This window comes from Triturus cristatus, chromosome 7 (genome assembly GCF_964204655.1).
Source record: "Triturus cristatus chromosome 7, aTriCri1.1, whole genome shotgun sequence".
NCBI lineage: Eukaryota > Metazoa > Chordata > Amphibia > Caudata > Salamandridae > Triturus > Triturus cristatus.
The window spans coordinates 420,771,486-420,787,263 of record NC_140590.1 but is presented as its reverse complement, the minus strand read 5'-3'; the positions used below and the strand labels follow the sequence as shown (position 1 = coordinate 420,787,263).

The 15,778-nt window shown below is 44.0% G+C and overlaps 1 protein-coding gene across 1 annotated transcript in view; it reads left to right on the top strand.

Annotated features, from left to right (window-relative positions):
- LOC146809847 (cytosolic phospholipase A2 gamma-like) overlaps window positions 1-15,778 on the top strand; it is a 780,602-nt gene that overhangs the window by 254,366 nt on the left and 510,458 nt on the right. The window contains exon 5 of the mRNA XM_085616715.1: window positions 1,405-1,603. Within this exon, the coding sequence (XP_085472841.1) occupies window positions 1,405-1,603 (199 nt within the window). The remainder of the gene's footprint in view (window positions 1-1,404; window positions 1,604-15,778) is intronic.

Below are 15,778 nucleotides of genomic sequence, written 5' to 3'. Positions count from 1 at the left end.
CATTAATATTAGAGAGGTAGGCCAATTAGTAGCCCCCTAGGAATCGCTAAAAAAACTCTTGAGGCCAGATGTACAACTATTGCATTTTGGAAGTTGCAAATTGCCATGTTTTGGGACTCCCAATTTACAATTCACAAAATGGTATGTACAACAGTGTCTCAGACAATGTTTGCAATTCCTAACGGGGTCGCAAATGACCTGCCTTATCAATATACAAGAGGCAGTTCGCAATTTGTGACCCATTGGGAATTGCCAGCACTCGCAGGGATGGTGGCCTGCTGGAGTCAGCAGACCACCATGTCTCTGACTGCTTTTTCAAGAAAGCAGTTTAAAAGAAAATAAATAAATGTAAATTTAATGCATTTAAAAAAGAAAAATTAAACATTTCTGTTTAATTTTTTAAGAGTAGGCAGTGGTCCTTGGGCCCACTGCCTTCTCTTAAAAAAATATTTTCGCATCCATTCACAAAGGGGAAGGGTTCCCCTGGGGACCCCTTCCCATTTGTGGGTGGCTTACGACCCTCTTGAAGTAGTTGGTAAACTGTGAGTGTTTAGCGGCAGCAAATGCGGTTGCAAAACAATGGAATATAGCATTCAGACTCGCTTTTAGGAAGGGATGCCCTTTCCTAATAGCAAACTCGCAAACATTATTTTGCAAGTCACTGACTCACAAAACAGTGTTTGTACATACCAAAACCCTTTTTTGCGGTTACAAACGGGCCCTTGGAGTTTCATAAATTAAGAATAGCGATTCGTAGAAAATCGCAATTAGGTCATCGCTATTCCTAATGTTGATACGTGTGGCCTATGGATTTATTGACTTATATGTTCTTCTGTCAGATTATGTATGATAAATACTGTATGCACATTTAAAACATGACTGGTAGGGAAACCAGTTAAATGGGAGTATAGCGCCGGGCAAGTTGCATGAAGACTTGTTTTTACAAACCGAATATTAAACAAAAAGCCCACTCCTAGCCACAAGATGGCAACTGACACTTAAAAAATTAAAAGCAGCATAATTTAAGAATCAGGAAATTTATAAAAGGTCTGGAAAAAGATGTATTCTTGTTTTAGTCCGTAATTGGTGTGCGTCACACTGGCCACAAACGTAATTGGTCACTGGATGTTTGGTTAGTCCCTTCCCACTGTTGAGTTACAAGGTGTAGTTGGTCAGCTTACATCAGTAGTACGTAGTAGTGAAACGTTCCAGTGAACTTTCACCCGTGCACAGTGATCGATGATTTATCTTCTACCTTCATGAACCGAGGTCCCCTTGGGTAGGAGTGGATGAAAGACATCTGGGCGGGAAAACAAGCTCACACTGGCAGTCAGTGGAGGGAATGAAGTGGAAGAAACTGTAAACACCACCAGTAACGTTTTTTCCTTGGTTCTTTTCTTGCAGGGGCATGACAGAGCTCTATGATAACGGAGACTGGGTCTCTCAACTGGAGGAATTGAATGAGGCATTCTGCAATAGAATAGCCAAGCCATTATTTGATGTTCCCAAAGCCTTGGCTAAACTCGTAGAAGCATCCAAACGGGAGGATTACTCACTGACAGATCTTTGGTGTTCTACAGTTATAAACAAGGGTGTAAAACAAGTAAGGACAATTATTGTGTTGCAGGCATAGTGAGCCTTATTAGTTCATCTCAATCTATAAACAATTTTGTTATATTTATTGAGGATCGCATTATTATTTATAGAGTTTATGTAAATGTTGATTTCTAAAACCTTTGTCGAAAAATGTCAAGACTGGAACATGCTCTGTTCGAACATCCCGAGGCAGCAGCTTGTCAGAAAGAAGCGACAGCAGAAGGTGTCATGGATGAACGCTGATCACTCATCCATTTTGGAAAGCCAATGGGTGTATCAATGAACAGTCATTTCACATAGTGGCGCAGGAGCTATGGATGGAGTTGCACGGTGGATGTGGGTTAGGCCGCTCGCCTGCGAATGTAATGCAAATCAATTTAAACATTGAACTCTGTAGTTACTTGACCGAACTGGACATTGAGTGCATGGAATAATACACTTCATAGTCTGTGGGGTGCTACCCTAGTTTGGGATAACAGCAAAATAATTAGATTAGTCGATGCTTTTCTGCAGCAAGTGAATACATTTGTGAATAACACATGCCTGTTTGCCATAGAGGCATGTAGGCGGTTGTTAGGAGACATGCAAATACTTCACCATCCGTGCATTGTAATGGAATAACTGATTGAGGCGCCATTAGCGGGGGCATAAAAAAGCATAATTTTGTATGCATACTATATCAGATTTCAAATGGGAGGGATGCAGTTTACAATTGTTATACATGCTACTCGCCCTGGGAGGACGCTTGCTGATTAACTCAACTCCTCGCGGCCCCCGCTTCGCGGGAGCCGCTCGAAAGTCGGTTGTTTCCTGTGCCGCTAAAAAGCGCAGGGACGCTGTTGGGTTTGCTGTTACCTGCCTTGAGAGGACGCTTTGCTGACACCTGAGGGACCCACCAAGGAGGCTGATCACACGGGACTGCGAGGCCCAGGGTGCACTCTGCCAATTCTTCCTGCACACCTGGTCCCTCTTCCCGGCCCCGCCTCCTCCACGCCCTCCCTCTTAATAACAACCTTCCGGTCCCTACGCGCCAGCGGTACGCGCGCGGGACGCAGACCGGGGCGAAGACCGGGCAAAGAGCGGGCCGTTTGAGGCCGTTCGAGGACGGTCAAGATCGGTCTCGGTCAGTTACTCTGTCACTTGCCCTCTCGTGCCCCCTGCTGCCTGCTAGAGGATAGCCGCGGAAGAATGGCCACGAGGGAGACCCGAAGCAAGACTCAGAGCGCTGCTGGGAATCCCCAATGCACTTTGGATTCATACTTTGCCAAAGCTGGCACACTATTAATTGAGGATATCACCACACTGGAACGACGTATCTCTCAGGAAATCGAATGGGTAAGAAGATCATCGTTGGGCCCTCTAGCCGCAATAACAACCCCGTCTCAGAGACTTGATGTCAGTCCACATATGGTTGGGAGAGAGGGTTTACATGAAACGCTTGAATCGGCTAGATTGCCACGTCCCATTTTACAAGGCACTCCCAACTCTGATTGCACTACTTCATCCCGGGTTGATCTTAGTATATTGCCCCTCCCCCTCCCTCAACCTAAACCTCCCAATTCAAAGACTAGTTGCAATACTTCCGTACTTCGTAGGGAGGATAATAGTTTGGGGTCTACGCAGCTCGATCGCAATGGGATAGGGGTGAGGGAAGGAGCCATTCCTAAAAATAACAAGAAGCCCCAGACGTCACGGGGGAAAAAATGCAAAAATACCAAACTTTTAGCCGCACCACAGGCCAAGAAATCTGAGCCTACTAATAAACACCAAACACCACTACAATCCAAAGGGCTTTTGTCATCTAATTTGTCATCGAATAAACCAGATATTAATGGTTCAACTCTGGGTGAGGAGGACATTACACTCTCAGATATCTATAATCTGATGAGGCGACTACTTAATCCCCTGGAAGCACGTTTGGGGAAAATAGAAACTACCCTAAATCGTATTGTTAATGATATGACTAAATTAAAAGCTGCCTGCACAAAAGAAAATATAGCCCCAGATACTGTCTCAAGTGGTGCGACGAATAATCTACCCCCCCCCGTTACCAATCTGAATCCTTCTACCCTTCCCTCCAAAACCTATATACCGCCTCTTCCGCACAAAGTACCAGCCACTGATTTGACACCTAATAGAAGCCCAAACAAGAGTTCGCCTACACGCTGCACCAAGGGCTTGAATAATAGCATTAGTGGGAAACCAATGATTATTAACCTACCGCCGGAGGCTAGCCCCTACACTATAATTTTAGCAGGTATCCCAGCCTTAAAAGAACCATCCCAAGAGTCAGTTGCATCGCTCAAAAACAAGGTTATCAATTGGCTCACAATTAACAGACCACTCCCTGTGGGAATAAATAGCCAGGTTCTGATGGTAAGAAGAGTTCAATGGTTGGGTGGCCTGAAGAAATCTATACAGGGAGACTGTGTCTTGGTCAATTTTCGGGACCCGAGGACAGTCTCCCATATATCTAACTGGCCCTACCGTGACAGGGGAACAACAATCCAAGCTCTACCATTATCTTTCTTTTACCCACCTCTAGTGCAAATGCAGGGTGAGGGCGACTGGGAACTGGTACGCAGTAGAGGTCATAGGCAGAGCTTTGAGAAAAGGGGTATCCCCTATATGAACGACAAATCACACCTTGACTACTTTCCCACGCAGAATAGATTTGGGAGTCTAGAATGGGTGGACTGACTGATTAGGACAAGTAATAAAGAGGAATGTGTCCCATTTGCTCCAGTAAAGGAACCCAACCCATCGAATCGAAGGCTGAGCCCAGGAACCTGGTAGACCACAATTTTTTTTTAAAATCTGGATACCCAGCCAGTTGAGGTGGTGATTACCACAGCCCCTGTCCCTGATATGTGTATATCTCCAGTAAATGATCTGGGTAGTACCCTTACAGATGAATCCACTGGTAATACTAACTCCCACGTTATAAAAGTGCTATCGTGGAATGTGGCGGGCCTTGCAAACAAGTTACACTGCCCAGAATGGAACACATTCATTAGGAGTAAGGACATCTGCATGTTCCAGGAAACCTGGGCATGTGACGAGGTGATGTATCAAGGATACGCATCATTTACCATGCAAGCAAAATGGGGAGGAAAAGGACGACCCTCGGGTGGACTGGCAATATGGTTAGCAGCTGACTTGGGATGCAGTGCTGTCCTACACTCACTTTCCACAGAGGATATCCTTGTGGTACTATTGGAATGGCCTAACTCTAATAGACTCATGCTGGTAAATGTTTATTGCCGCCCAGTAATTAACGGGTCGGAATCCCGTACTATTGAGGAACTCGCTCTAGTTTTAAGCGAAATTCCTGCGGATACGCCCTACTTAATTGGTGGCGACTTCAATTGTCATTATGAGCCCCTCTCTGGCCTTATAGATGGTTTGGCCGAAGAAGAGGACGCGCTCTGGTCCATACCTCTTCTGGAGGCGCCCAGACCAAAAGCATGGACACCTCTTGCGGTCCAACTCACAACACTAACCTTAAAATTCGGTTTACGGGCTTGCAATGGTCGGAAAAAATCCGATATCCCACCAAAACACACATTCAGCAGGGGTGGGAGGGAATCAAAATTGGACTACATTCTTGTCCCCTTAGCATCCTGGTCTTCCATCAAAGACTTTAGGGTTTTGCCAGTTGTGGATAGTGACCACCGCGCTCTTGAAGCAGAATACATTTTTCCAGATTGCGCGGTTACGAGGGAGCAGACCACGTCCCATCGGGCGGGTCTAACTATTGCCAACAACCGACGGAGAGTGAGATGGGAAAGATTACTTCTTAACCCAGACAATCTCCCCAGTCTTTATGCCCGGGCGACTCCCATTTTTACTAAGGCTCTGGAAGTCATTGACCGAAATGATTGCCCCGATAACTGGACTGAGTGGGGGACTCTTCATACAGACCTAACCCTGGCATTATCTGACATCCTTTTTACAACGCAGGAAGGACCCACTAAATGCCCACACATTCCCAGCTGGTATAACTCTGCATGCCGGAAGGCTAAATCAAACCTCCTGGCCGCATTGAAAGAGGGTCTAGGGATTGAGGTTATCAGGGCTAGGCGTTTAGCTTACAAATGCATGACTGGCGCTGCCCAAAAGGAATGGGAGCACAATAGGTGGGAGAAACTAAAAATGACACTAGCAAAAGACGATTCCCGCTTATTCTGGCGCCTTGTAAATACAGGGACAGATACATTACCCGATGCAACCGAACCTAATATTTCAGCTAACGCATGGCGTAATCATTTCAAATCTCTATATAGTACACTAAATACATCGGAGACGTCCAATTTTATTATTGACAATACCAAAGGGCACTTTTTTACTCTAAGGGAGGTACACGAGGCGATAGACAGATTAGCACCAGGCAAGGCACCGGGGCTTGATGGATTGCCTGGTGACTTATTCAAAAATGAACCAGTCGTCTGGGCGCCATACCTGCTGTGCTTATTTAATTCCATTCTGGCCGGCATGGAGGTCCCAAATACTTGGTTGGGAGCAGAGATTGTCCCAATATTCAAAAAGGGGTCCCCTCTGCTCCCTTCCAATTATAGACCAATTAGCTTAATAGACGTCACACAAAAGTTGTTTGGAAGACTATTATTGAATCGTCTCCAAACTTGGATTGCAGAGAGGGACATATTGAGCCCATACCAGGCTGGGTTCAGGGAAGGCGTCTCTACAATAGATCAGATTTTTCGATTCAATTACTTATATTGGAAAACTGTGACTGCGGGCAGAGGCACGCTGTATACGGTCTTTGTTGACCTGCGGGCAGCATTTGACTTGGTCCCCCGTGCCAAATTATTGATGGTACTTAAAGATTTAGATTTTCCGGGCGACATCTTAACTATGTTAATGAGGCTCCACCAGGGCAATTATGCTAAAGTCAGATGCGGCAAGGGAGGTGCACTAACAGAGGATTTCCCCGTGGACACGGGGGTCAGACAGGGCTGTGTGCTTGCACCGACCCTGTTCTGCCTCTTCGTGAACGGTGTTATAGACTTCCTGACAGGGCTTAGCTATATTGATGCCCCAGTGTTGAATGGCAGGAGGGTACCCGCAATCATGTTTGCGGACGATACTCTCCTGCTCTCAAAATCACCAATGGGCCTCCAGAGAATCTTGGCTGGATTCATTAATTTTTGTGAGCACCGTGGTTTGGAGGTGAACGCGACCAAAACTAAATTCATGACGTTCAACCCACCTCCTTCAACCCGTCCAAACCCCACGATTGGACAAGAAAGTTTGGCCCGGGTCTCTACATTTGAATATTTAGGTGTCACCTTGAATCAATCTTTGACCTGGGATACGCATATTACCAGAGCAAATTTGAAACTTGCCCAACTTGCAGGTGGCATAACCAGGTTGATCTCTAGGTCCTCCTACAAGCCACTTGGCCCACCTCTCCATATCTACAAAACACAGGCTAGAGGGGCAGTAATCTACGGGGGTGAGATATGGGGACATGTAGCGTGTCAGAAGTTGCAGACAACTGAGAACAACTTTATCCGACAACTGACCGCCCTACCATCAAACACCCCGCTCCTCCCGTTGAGATTGGATCTTGGCCTAAGACCAATTTCTGAAGAATTGGGACTGAGGCCTTTGACGTACTGGCGTAGAGTTTGGAGTTCCCTAGAGTTATCTAGTTATAGAGCAGAACTAGAAGAAATTCTGTGCTTCCCTAAGGTGCTGCATATACCCTGGTTTAAATATATCAAGAACACCTTTTATATGATGGGGAAGCCAGAGTTGTGGCTTGACCCGCGGAGCGCCTGCCCAAGGATCTCCCGTAGATCATTGGCCGACGCTTACCGCGAGTTCAAGTTACAGGCAGCATTTAAATCACTTTGCCAAGAGTCATTGTCCATACATTTCATTGCTCTCAAGGACTATTACCATCTGGAGCTGGTCCTAGATGATGTTGCTCCACCACTAACACGTAAATTGTATTTGTAGTGGCGTTATGGATCTCTCCCGCTGAGGGCACACACAGAGCACTGGCTTAATACGCAGACTACTCCTAATTGCCAGGTTTGCCCTCTTATGAGAGAAGACGACTTACATATGATCTTTTTCTGTCCTGCACAAATTTGAGATTATTTAATATTTTGCCAGTTGTCATGCAATAGCAGGGAAAGTCACCAATTGACCAGCTGCTGGCAATTGTAGTGATTCTCCACAATTTCTCCAGCAGTTGTGCAATTGTTTATGTTTATGATTACGTTTTGTAAAGCCTATTCTTTCCCCAAAACCGGGGCATCCTAGTATGGAGACTACGTACTGCAAGAGACTGTTTCAAGTGCGGAGGGCTAGAAGAGCCAAGTTTCAGCTGTTTCCTGCAGAAGACTTCAGATGGTCTCTGTTGGATGTAAGAGGGTAAGGTGTTCCAGAGCTTCAAAGTGAAGATCCTGAACATGTGACCTCCATGCCTACCTAAGGAATAACGAGGTAGTTCAGCAAGAGATATATTGCTGGATCAAAGGCGGCAGGCCGGTGAGCAGGAGCACACCAGTTGTCAAATGCATTGAGGTCCAGTCAGTGCTCAAGTGCGATATGTTAAAAAGAGAGCCCTGAATGTGGTTGTTAGTTTCAGGAAGCTTGGTTGACTTGGTTGGCACCTAGGAACGTGGAGTAACACGCAAGCTGCTACATTCTGAATTACATGTAGGCATATGTGTGGAGGGCGACAGGGGCATAAATTCAAAGGGATGTTTGGTGTGTTACACCCCCCTAATGCATACTGAAGTAAATCATTGAAGTAAATCATTGGGTATGTGTGCTCTGGTGTGCTAAGGTCTCAGTCAGATTCCACCTGGATTTGATAATACTCATACAGATGAAAACACACAAACGTTCTCTCTCCTCACCTATTTTGAAGGTCTTTGTTTATTTTTATAAAATATTGAGCTTAATACCCCTTTCAATCCACACACCTCTACCTCTCCATTGCCCCTTCCACGCACCACATGCCTTGCTTGTCGTATAAATATATTAAAATATGTCAGCGAGATTGTTGGAAAATATGAACATCACGCCATCTCCATTCATCCTGAGCCAGATACGCCCTGGCGAGGAAAACTTTCATCAGGTACCGCAAGACACCACAAAAAAGCTGATGGCAATTGTTTGGCTCTGGTGGTTGAAAGAGAGCTTGTTATCCAGGCAGATGCTAAAGTTTTTCACAGTTTTCTTAACTATTGGGAGAGCGTCAAAATAATTGGACTATTAGCAAGATGAACAAAGGCTGCTCTAGTTACCTAAAATCAGTGCCTCAGTCTTTTCCCCATTTAGCTTTAAACAATTGTGGCCCATCCTTGGTAAGTTTTGGAACTGAAAATAGTTGGGAGAGGATTTCTTGGTATAAGAGACGATGAGCTGAGTGTTGTAGGCATAGGAAAAAAGGAAAAGATCAAAGGAGCAGATGATTTCTGCTGGGGGTGCAGATAGTCATTAAACTGTGGAACTCAGGGAGATGCCCAGAGGGACTCCGCATGATATCGGAAAGGTAGCAGAGGAGAATGGCTTCATGAAAACTTCAAAGGTTCTGTCACAAAGGAAAGAAAGAAACCATCTTAGGGTATATTTGCAGTTGCTCACCTTGAGGAATCTGTGAAGCACAGTGTGGTGAATGACAGTGTCGAAAGCCACTGAGAGTCAAAGTGTATCTATGCAGCATCACTACCTTTGTCTAAAGTAAGATGCAAGTCTTCTGTAACTGCAGGAGTGTGGAGGAAACCCAATTGTGAGGGGTCTAAGGCGTTGCAAGTTTCTAAATAGGGGGATATTAGCCTACTAATTTGATTCTCGATGATTTTAGCTTGAAATGAAAGGAGGGAGACGTAATGAGGGGTCCAAGAAAGGTTTTTTGGGGTTCAGAATGACTACTGCATGTTTCCAATCCAAGGCAACTGTGACAGTTTCGGATCAGCACTTATCCCAGTGAAGAACTTTACGTTTGAATGTATGAACTTTTCTGGGAGTCACATCTTATTCAGCAGAGAAAACCAGAAAGCTGAGGCTCACTGACAATTTGATATAGATGGCTACAGCTTCGATGCTGATCCCGGTCTCCAGCAGGACTCCAGGCAGAAAATTGGCAAAACGTTTTTAAATCCCACTTGTTGCAGTTTTGTGGACAGGACGAATGCTCTCTAATACCAAGCAAGCTTTCAGGATCTAGGCGGTACCACTTGAGGGTTTACTCTAGAAGATCAAAAACAGTGAAAGATAACCTTCAAACTAAAGAACCAGGGTTCTGCAAACCAAAAATCTCAAGCATTCCCCTGGATAAGAAAAAGAAATTCTGAGCAATCACTTACCCATTGATTACAACAACGTATCCAATCTAACCTAATACAACAGGAATTTATAAAAATACACAAGGCTTTAGAAGTTCTCTTTTCAAATGTATGTATTTAAAATGTCATGTATATAACAACACAAATACACCAACATAATAGTTAAGAAACACAAGGGAGAACTTTTCAAGACAATCCAATTCTTCTTTTACAATAGGAACACTCCTACTTTTTATGTTACTGGAGCTCTATGAGTACATTCAATTACATATAGATATCATCCAGACACTGAAGTTCGTGCTTTCGAATTCTGTAGATGTGGTTCAGTGGCACCAACACGGAAATGCCACCTTCTCAGGACTAACAAATATATATCTCCTCTCAAATGATATCTCATTCACAGTTGTCTCAGTACCTACATGTCCCAATTAATCACTTTCTGTTTATCCTGTCTCTCCACTTATGGTGGTTAGTACTCCCTTAATATGCCTGAAATATCCACAGACTTTTGCTTTGAATTCCACCATCAAAACTATGTAGGTCAGGGAATTGTTGTAGGTCACCTAGGTCAATTGACCTTCACCGTGGTTTTGTCCTTTAACTTTAAGAGATTAATTGGCACATGCATCAAAGGAAAAACCGGTCGCAAACGGGCAGATTCTCAGAATCTGCCCCTTTGCGACCGGTATTTGTGCATGTGGGATGCATCATCCCAAATGCAAAAATCGCAATTTAAGGAATCTATAAATAGCGATTACTTAAATTGTGATTGCATTTAAGGAATCCCAAATTGAGATTCCTTAAATGCAATGCATTAAAGTTAAAAAATTAGCGATTTCGCTAATAGGGGGAGCAAATTACCATGAAGTTGAACTTCATGGTAATTTGCATAAACTTTGAAAAATGCACTTTTGTGCATTTTTCAAAGTTTCATGTAGCGCACACACATGCCCTTAGGGCATGTGTGTGTGCAACATATGTGCACAGATCAATTTCAAGGGTGCAATAGCGTGTCATTTTGATACCCTTGCACCCTTGAAATTGCATGAGCAATTTGCAAGTACCTACTGGTACTCGCAAATTGCTCATGCAATCTCCAATTCATTCCTATGGGCCTGGAGGCCCATAGGAATGAATGGGACGGCATTCCTTAATTGCGACCCGCAATTTGCGAGTCGCAATTAAGGAATGTGTAGGATTCGCTATTTTTATAGCGATTCCTACATGCATAGGCTTTTGCAATTCCTCAATTGCGATTCCTTAATAATCGCAATTAAGGAATCGCAAAAGCCTACGTTGATGCATGTGCCAGTCAAGGCATGGAATTTCTCAAGTCTTCAGAAATATAATCCACTCTTCATGGTATCAAAAATGTATTGCACCCCGATTGTCCCCCATTATTAGGGCACTATCCCTTGTCCCACAACAAATGTGGCCACCTGATTGAGGCATTGCAGTAAATTGGAAATGTTCATCATAGTTTTGCATGTTTTGTGAACTACATTATTTATCAAGCCTGTACTGTGTGAATTCTGTTCAGAAAAATCTGTGTGTGACTGTTCAAATGTCTATAGTCTATGACTATACGATAAGAATGATCAGGTTTAATTTCAGGGCATAATGGATTATTTATAGGGAGACACAAGGCTCAAACATTCCTTGATCTTCTAACCAAAATCGAATCTCCCTAACTGCGTGTTTAGCTTTATGTTTAATATGATATTGTGTCTGAACCTGCGGACTGGACCTCATAGGTATAACATGATGAGGTGAGTCTTTATCCTAACTCGCATGTTTAGGATATGAAGTGGGGGCATGTGCAAGAAACCATTCAGCATCATATGCTGTTTTAACCTCCTCAAGAACAAGAACAGAAAAGGAAAGTAAAATTACATCCTCTCCTTGTGAAACATTTTTAACAAACTTCGGCAGCCAATCAATGTCAGCCAAGAGAATGTTGTATTAAGTGGGCAAATTCTGCCAGAGTATTACTTTAATAGTAGCAACCTCCATTTGAATGTCCAAAGTAGAAAGTCTATCAGGTGGGTTAACACTGATGTAAGGTTTTCAACTGGAATAAATTCATTAGTCGGTCTCACCACTATTGTGACCTCTGCCGCGCAGTCGAAAATAATTCTTGCCGAGGTCTTGTTCTGAAAAAGAGTTCTGAGTGTTTGTGGCATTTTTAGTGGAAATACCTGCAACTTTCTTCTTTTAAACTATGTTGTTTGTGGTGGAAGTTTATCTTCCCTTTTTATAAGAATGTCAGAGGAGCACCGTGAGTCCGTGTTTGGTTTCACACAGTCTCTGATGGCCTCATCCCTCTCTCTCTGACCACTTGTCTTGAGAATCCTGCCTTTTGTAAAACTCCAGTTGGGGAGATCCTGTCTGTGTTTTTGTTCTATTCTTGTCTTTATTTTTGTCCCACCATTTCTTTAGACTCAGGTGTCTGCTTGGTAATTTCAGCCTCCAACTTGCCCTTAATTTGTGGCTTATTAGGCCTGGTCCCTAAACTACCTTGACCTATGTCAGTATAGGTTTCAGAGATTATTTTCGGTAGCTTGTGCTCCTGATCCACTGCGGGAACGAAAGCAAGTCATTTGCGTATTGCCAAAGAAGCTATCTCCCCCCAAATATTACTGAAAATAATTGAAGACACTGCAGCAAAGTTGCTAATTAGTCCCCCCACAAATCTGGTTTAGGGGCTGCTCCATGTTCATACTGAATCTGTTTAAGCACTTCAGGCAAAACAGCAATTAAATAGGTACCAGGAATAATGGTGTACAGAAAAGCAAATAGAGTCCCTCATGTATTACACTCCTCAACTGGGGGAATCATACCAAGTGGGAGACACAAAGTCAGAATGCTACATTTTGCTTGGGGTCCTTTATGAGGAAAAACTGCCTCAAGCTGATTTGTTTTTTGTGCTATTCAAAATGCAATCTCATCACGTTTGGATGGAATTTACCCATAATGACATTAATAGTAAGCAGACTAATTGCAGGCACAGCTAACTGTGCCTGTTCAACTTCAGGAGTTGGGGCAGTATTTAATGATCGCATAATGTATTGCATCAAACATAAACACAGTCTAACCAAATGGTTCAAGAAAGGAAGCATCTCTCACTGTGTTAATGTATTGGCATGTGAAAAAAGCATATAGCCTGCTGAAACTGTCCGGTAGCCCCCACATTACTGAGGGGACCAGGCTTACATTTTGCAGTGTATGTTGGAGGGAGCCTTAGAACCAATCGTGATGTTCCTGGCAGGAGCGGCCCGTGCAGGTAAGAGTGGTGGGGTAGGGTGGGAGGGGATTTGACAGACGGCGCCGAGGGAAAATTAAATAAATAATGAATTTTTCCTCGTCCTCTGTGAAATTACCCTGCACCCCACCCCACTGCCCAACCACCCCACTGCACTTGCCTGCATGGGCAGAGTCTGTTTCCTGGTGAGATAACGGTATTTCTGAATACTTGTTGGAAGTGGGGTTTCTGGTTGGCTAGGTTATGCACCTAAGCCAAGCAGAACCCACCACTCTGGTCAGGGCAAGGGAGTTACACACCAAACATAACTTGTGCTCACCCTCTGGAAGCTTTGCACAGGGCAGGCAGGCTTATCTTCAAAGGCAATGTGTAAATCGTTTGTGCAGCACACTCATACAGAAACACAATGAATACACCACAAAAGAGACTCCATACGGGGGGGCTAGCTAACAAGCCCTTGGAGAACACTAGTAGGGCACAGAAGAAATTAGGCAGGCAGCAGGCAAGCCCACTAGGCAGATTGCAGATGCAGTCCCTCCAGCAGCTCTGCAGGTAGGAGGCCAGCACAATAAAGCAAGTAGTCCAAATGGCGGATCCTCCTGGCAACACAGCACTCCTCTGGCAATGTGCAGTTTGTAGAGCTAGCAGTGTCTGGTTACAAGTGCACACAGTGTCTAAAACAAAAGGGGTCATTACTTATACTCGAAAATGTCTTAGATGAATGGGTATCATCAAAGGAACCCTTAAATATCCACAACCATCCCTCTCAGTCTAACACTGGCTCCAGACAATCAGTAGGGTGTAAATCAGCCCTTTGTGTGAGGGCAGGACACAACCTTTACAAATGTAAAGTGTGAATGACCTCTCCCTCTCCCAGCCCAGCAGGAAGACTATAAGTATGCAGATAAATGCATATTTACCCCCTGTGTTTACCAATTGTAGCTGTTACTCAGCCCTAGACATGCATTGGAGGCAGTCTGCAAAGCACAAAGAGTCATACGCACAGAGAAATGCCCACTTTCTAAAAGTGAGATTTCTAAAATAGTAATGTAAAATCCAACTACACCAGCAAGTATGATTCATGACAACCATTCTAAACATTCCAAACATGGCAACACCACTTCTTTCATATCAGGAATTACCACTGAAAAATATTTAAGGGGATTTCCAATGCTAGCCCATGAGAGGAGTAGGCCTCACAGTGGTTAGAAACAAAATAGGCTGTTTGTCACTACAAGGACCACATATAAAGGCACATGTCCTACCTTTTATTTCCACAGCCCCCTGCCCATAGGGGCAGCTAAGCCCTACATTAGGGCTGACCTATGTGCAATAAAAGGGCAGTATAAGACTTGGCAAGGAGATTTAAATGCCAAGTTGAAATGGCAGTAAATTGCACACACAGGCTCTGTGGTGGCAGGCCTGAGATAGATTTGAAGGGCTACTTCTGTCGGTGGCACAAGCCTTACTGCAGGCCCACTAATAGCATTTAATTTACAGGCCCTGTATATATGGGATACCTCTTTGCAAGAGACTTAGAAGTAAATTAAATATGTCAAATAGGTGTAAACCAATCCTACCTTGTTTGAAGGAGAGAACACATGCACTTTAGCACTGATTAGAAGTGATAAAGTGCCCAGACTCCTAAAGCCACCAAGAAAAAGGTCAGAATAATAGGCAGAGGAAGGCAAAAGGTTTTGGGATAATTCTGCAGAAACAGCCAAGACCAACAATACTCATAAGTTCTATATGCTGCTGGTACAGCAGCCTCAGTATATGTGTGAAATGGTAGTGAATTTGCGACGAGCGACCGCCGGCGGCAGATCATTCTCCCACTTCGCCACCAAGACATGGAACACCCTCCCCATCCGCCTGAGACAGACCCTGGACCTGCTGACCTTCAGGAAACTTCTTAAGACCTGGCTTTTCGAGCAGTAGCAGTTCCCTTCCCCCCCAGCGCCTTGAGACCCTCACGGGTGAGTAGTGCGCTCTACAAATGGATTGATTGATTGACTGCAGCAAAAGTAACCCAGGAGTAAACAATTTCACATGTTTACACTTTGAGATTCTCAATCACAATGGTAATATCCCCACCGCCATTGGCAAGCCCATATCTAGTTAAACAATCAGTTACTGCTTGTCTGCAATTAATAGCAATAACCACTGGTTTGCCATAGTATTGAATGGAATTCAAAGAAAGGAAAGAAGATAGGGGGCTATCATTTCAAAAGAGCCAAGATCAACCTTTAAAAATAAATAGGTGCTGTCTATTAAAATGAGAAGATGAATCCTTATCACCATGTACGTCTCCGTATAAAAGCAATAAAGGAGGGCCTTGGGCACACAAAACAAACTACTCAGGGGACCCATTAAATAGGTACCACACCAAAAACATTGTTGGCAACATGTTATACTGTAACTACCAGTCTAGTAGGACTGTGTATTAGGTCAATAAACTTCATAATATAGTGATTACGTCTTCCTACATAATCAGTACATTTTAGCCCAGCTAGCTCATAGTATCATTTCTAAACTTCTGAACCTCCAAAGTTGTAGATGCTGTCTGTAACCTCGAACATGATCACTCTGCCTC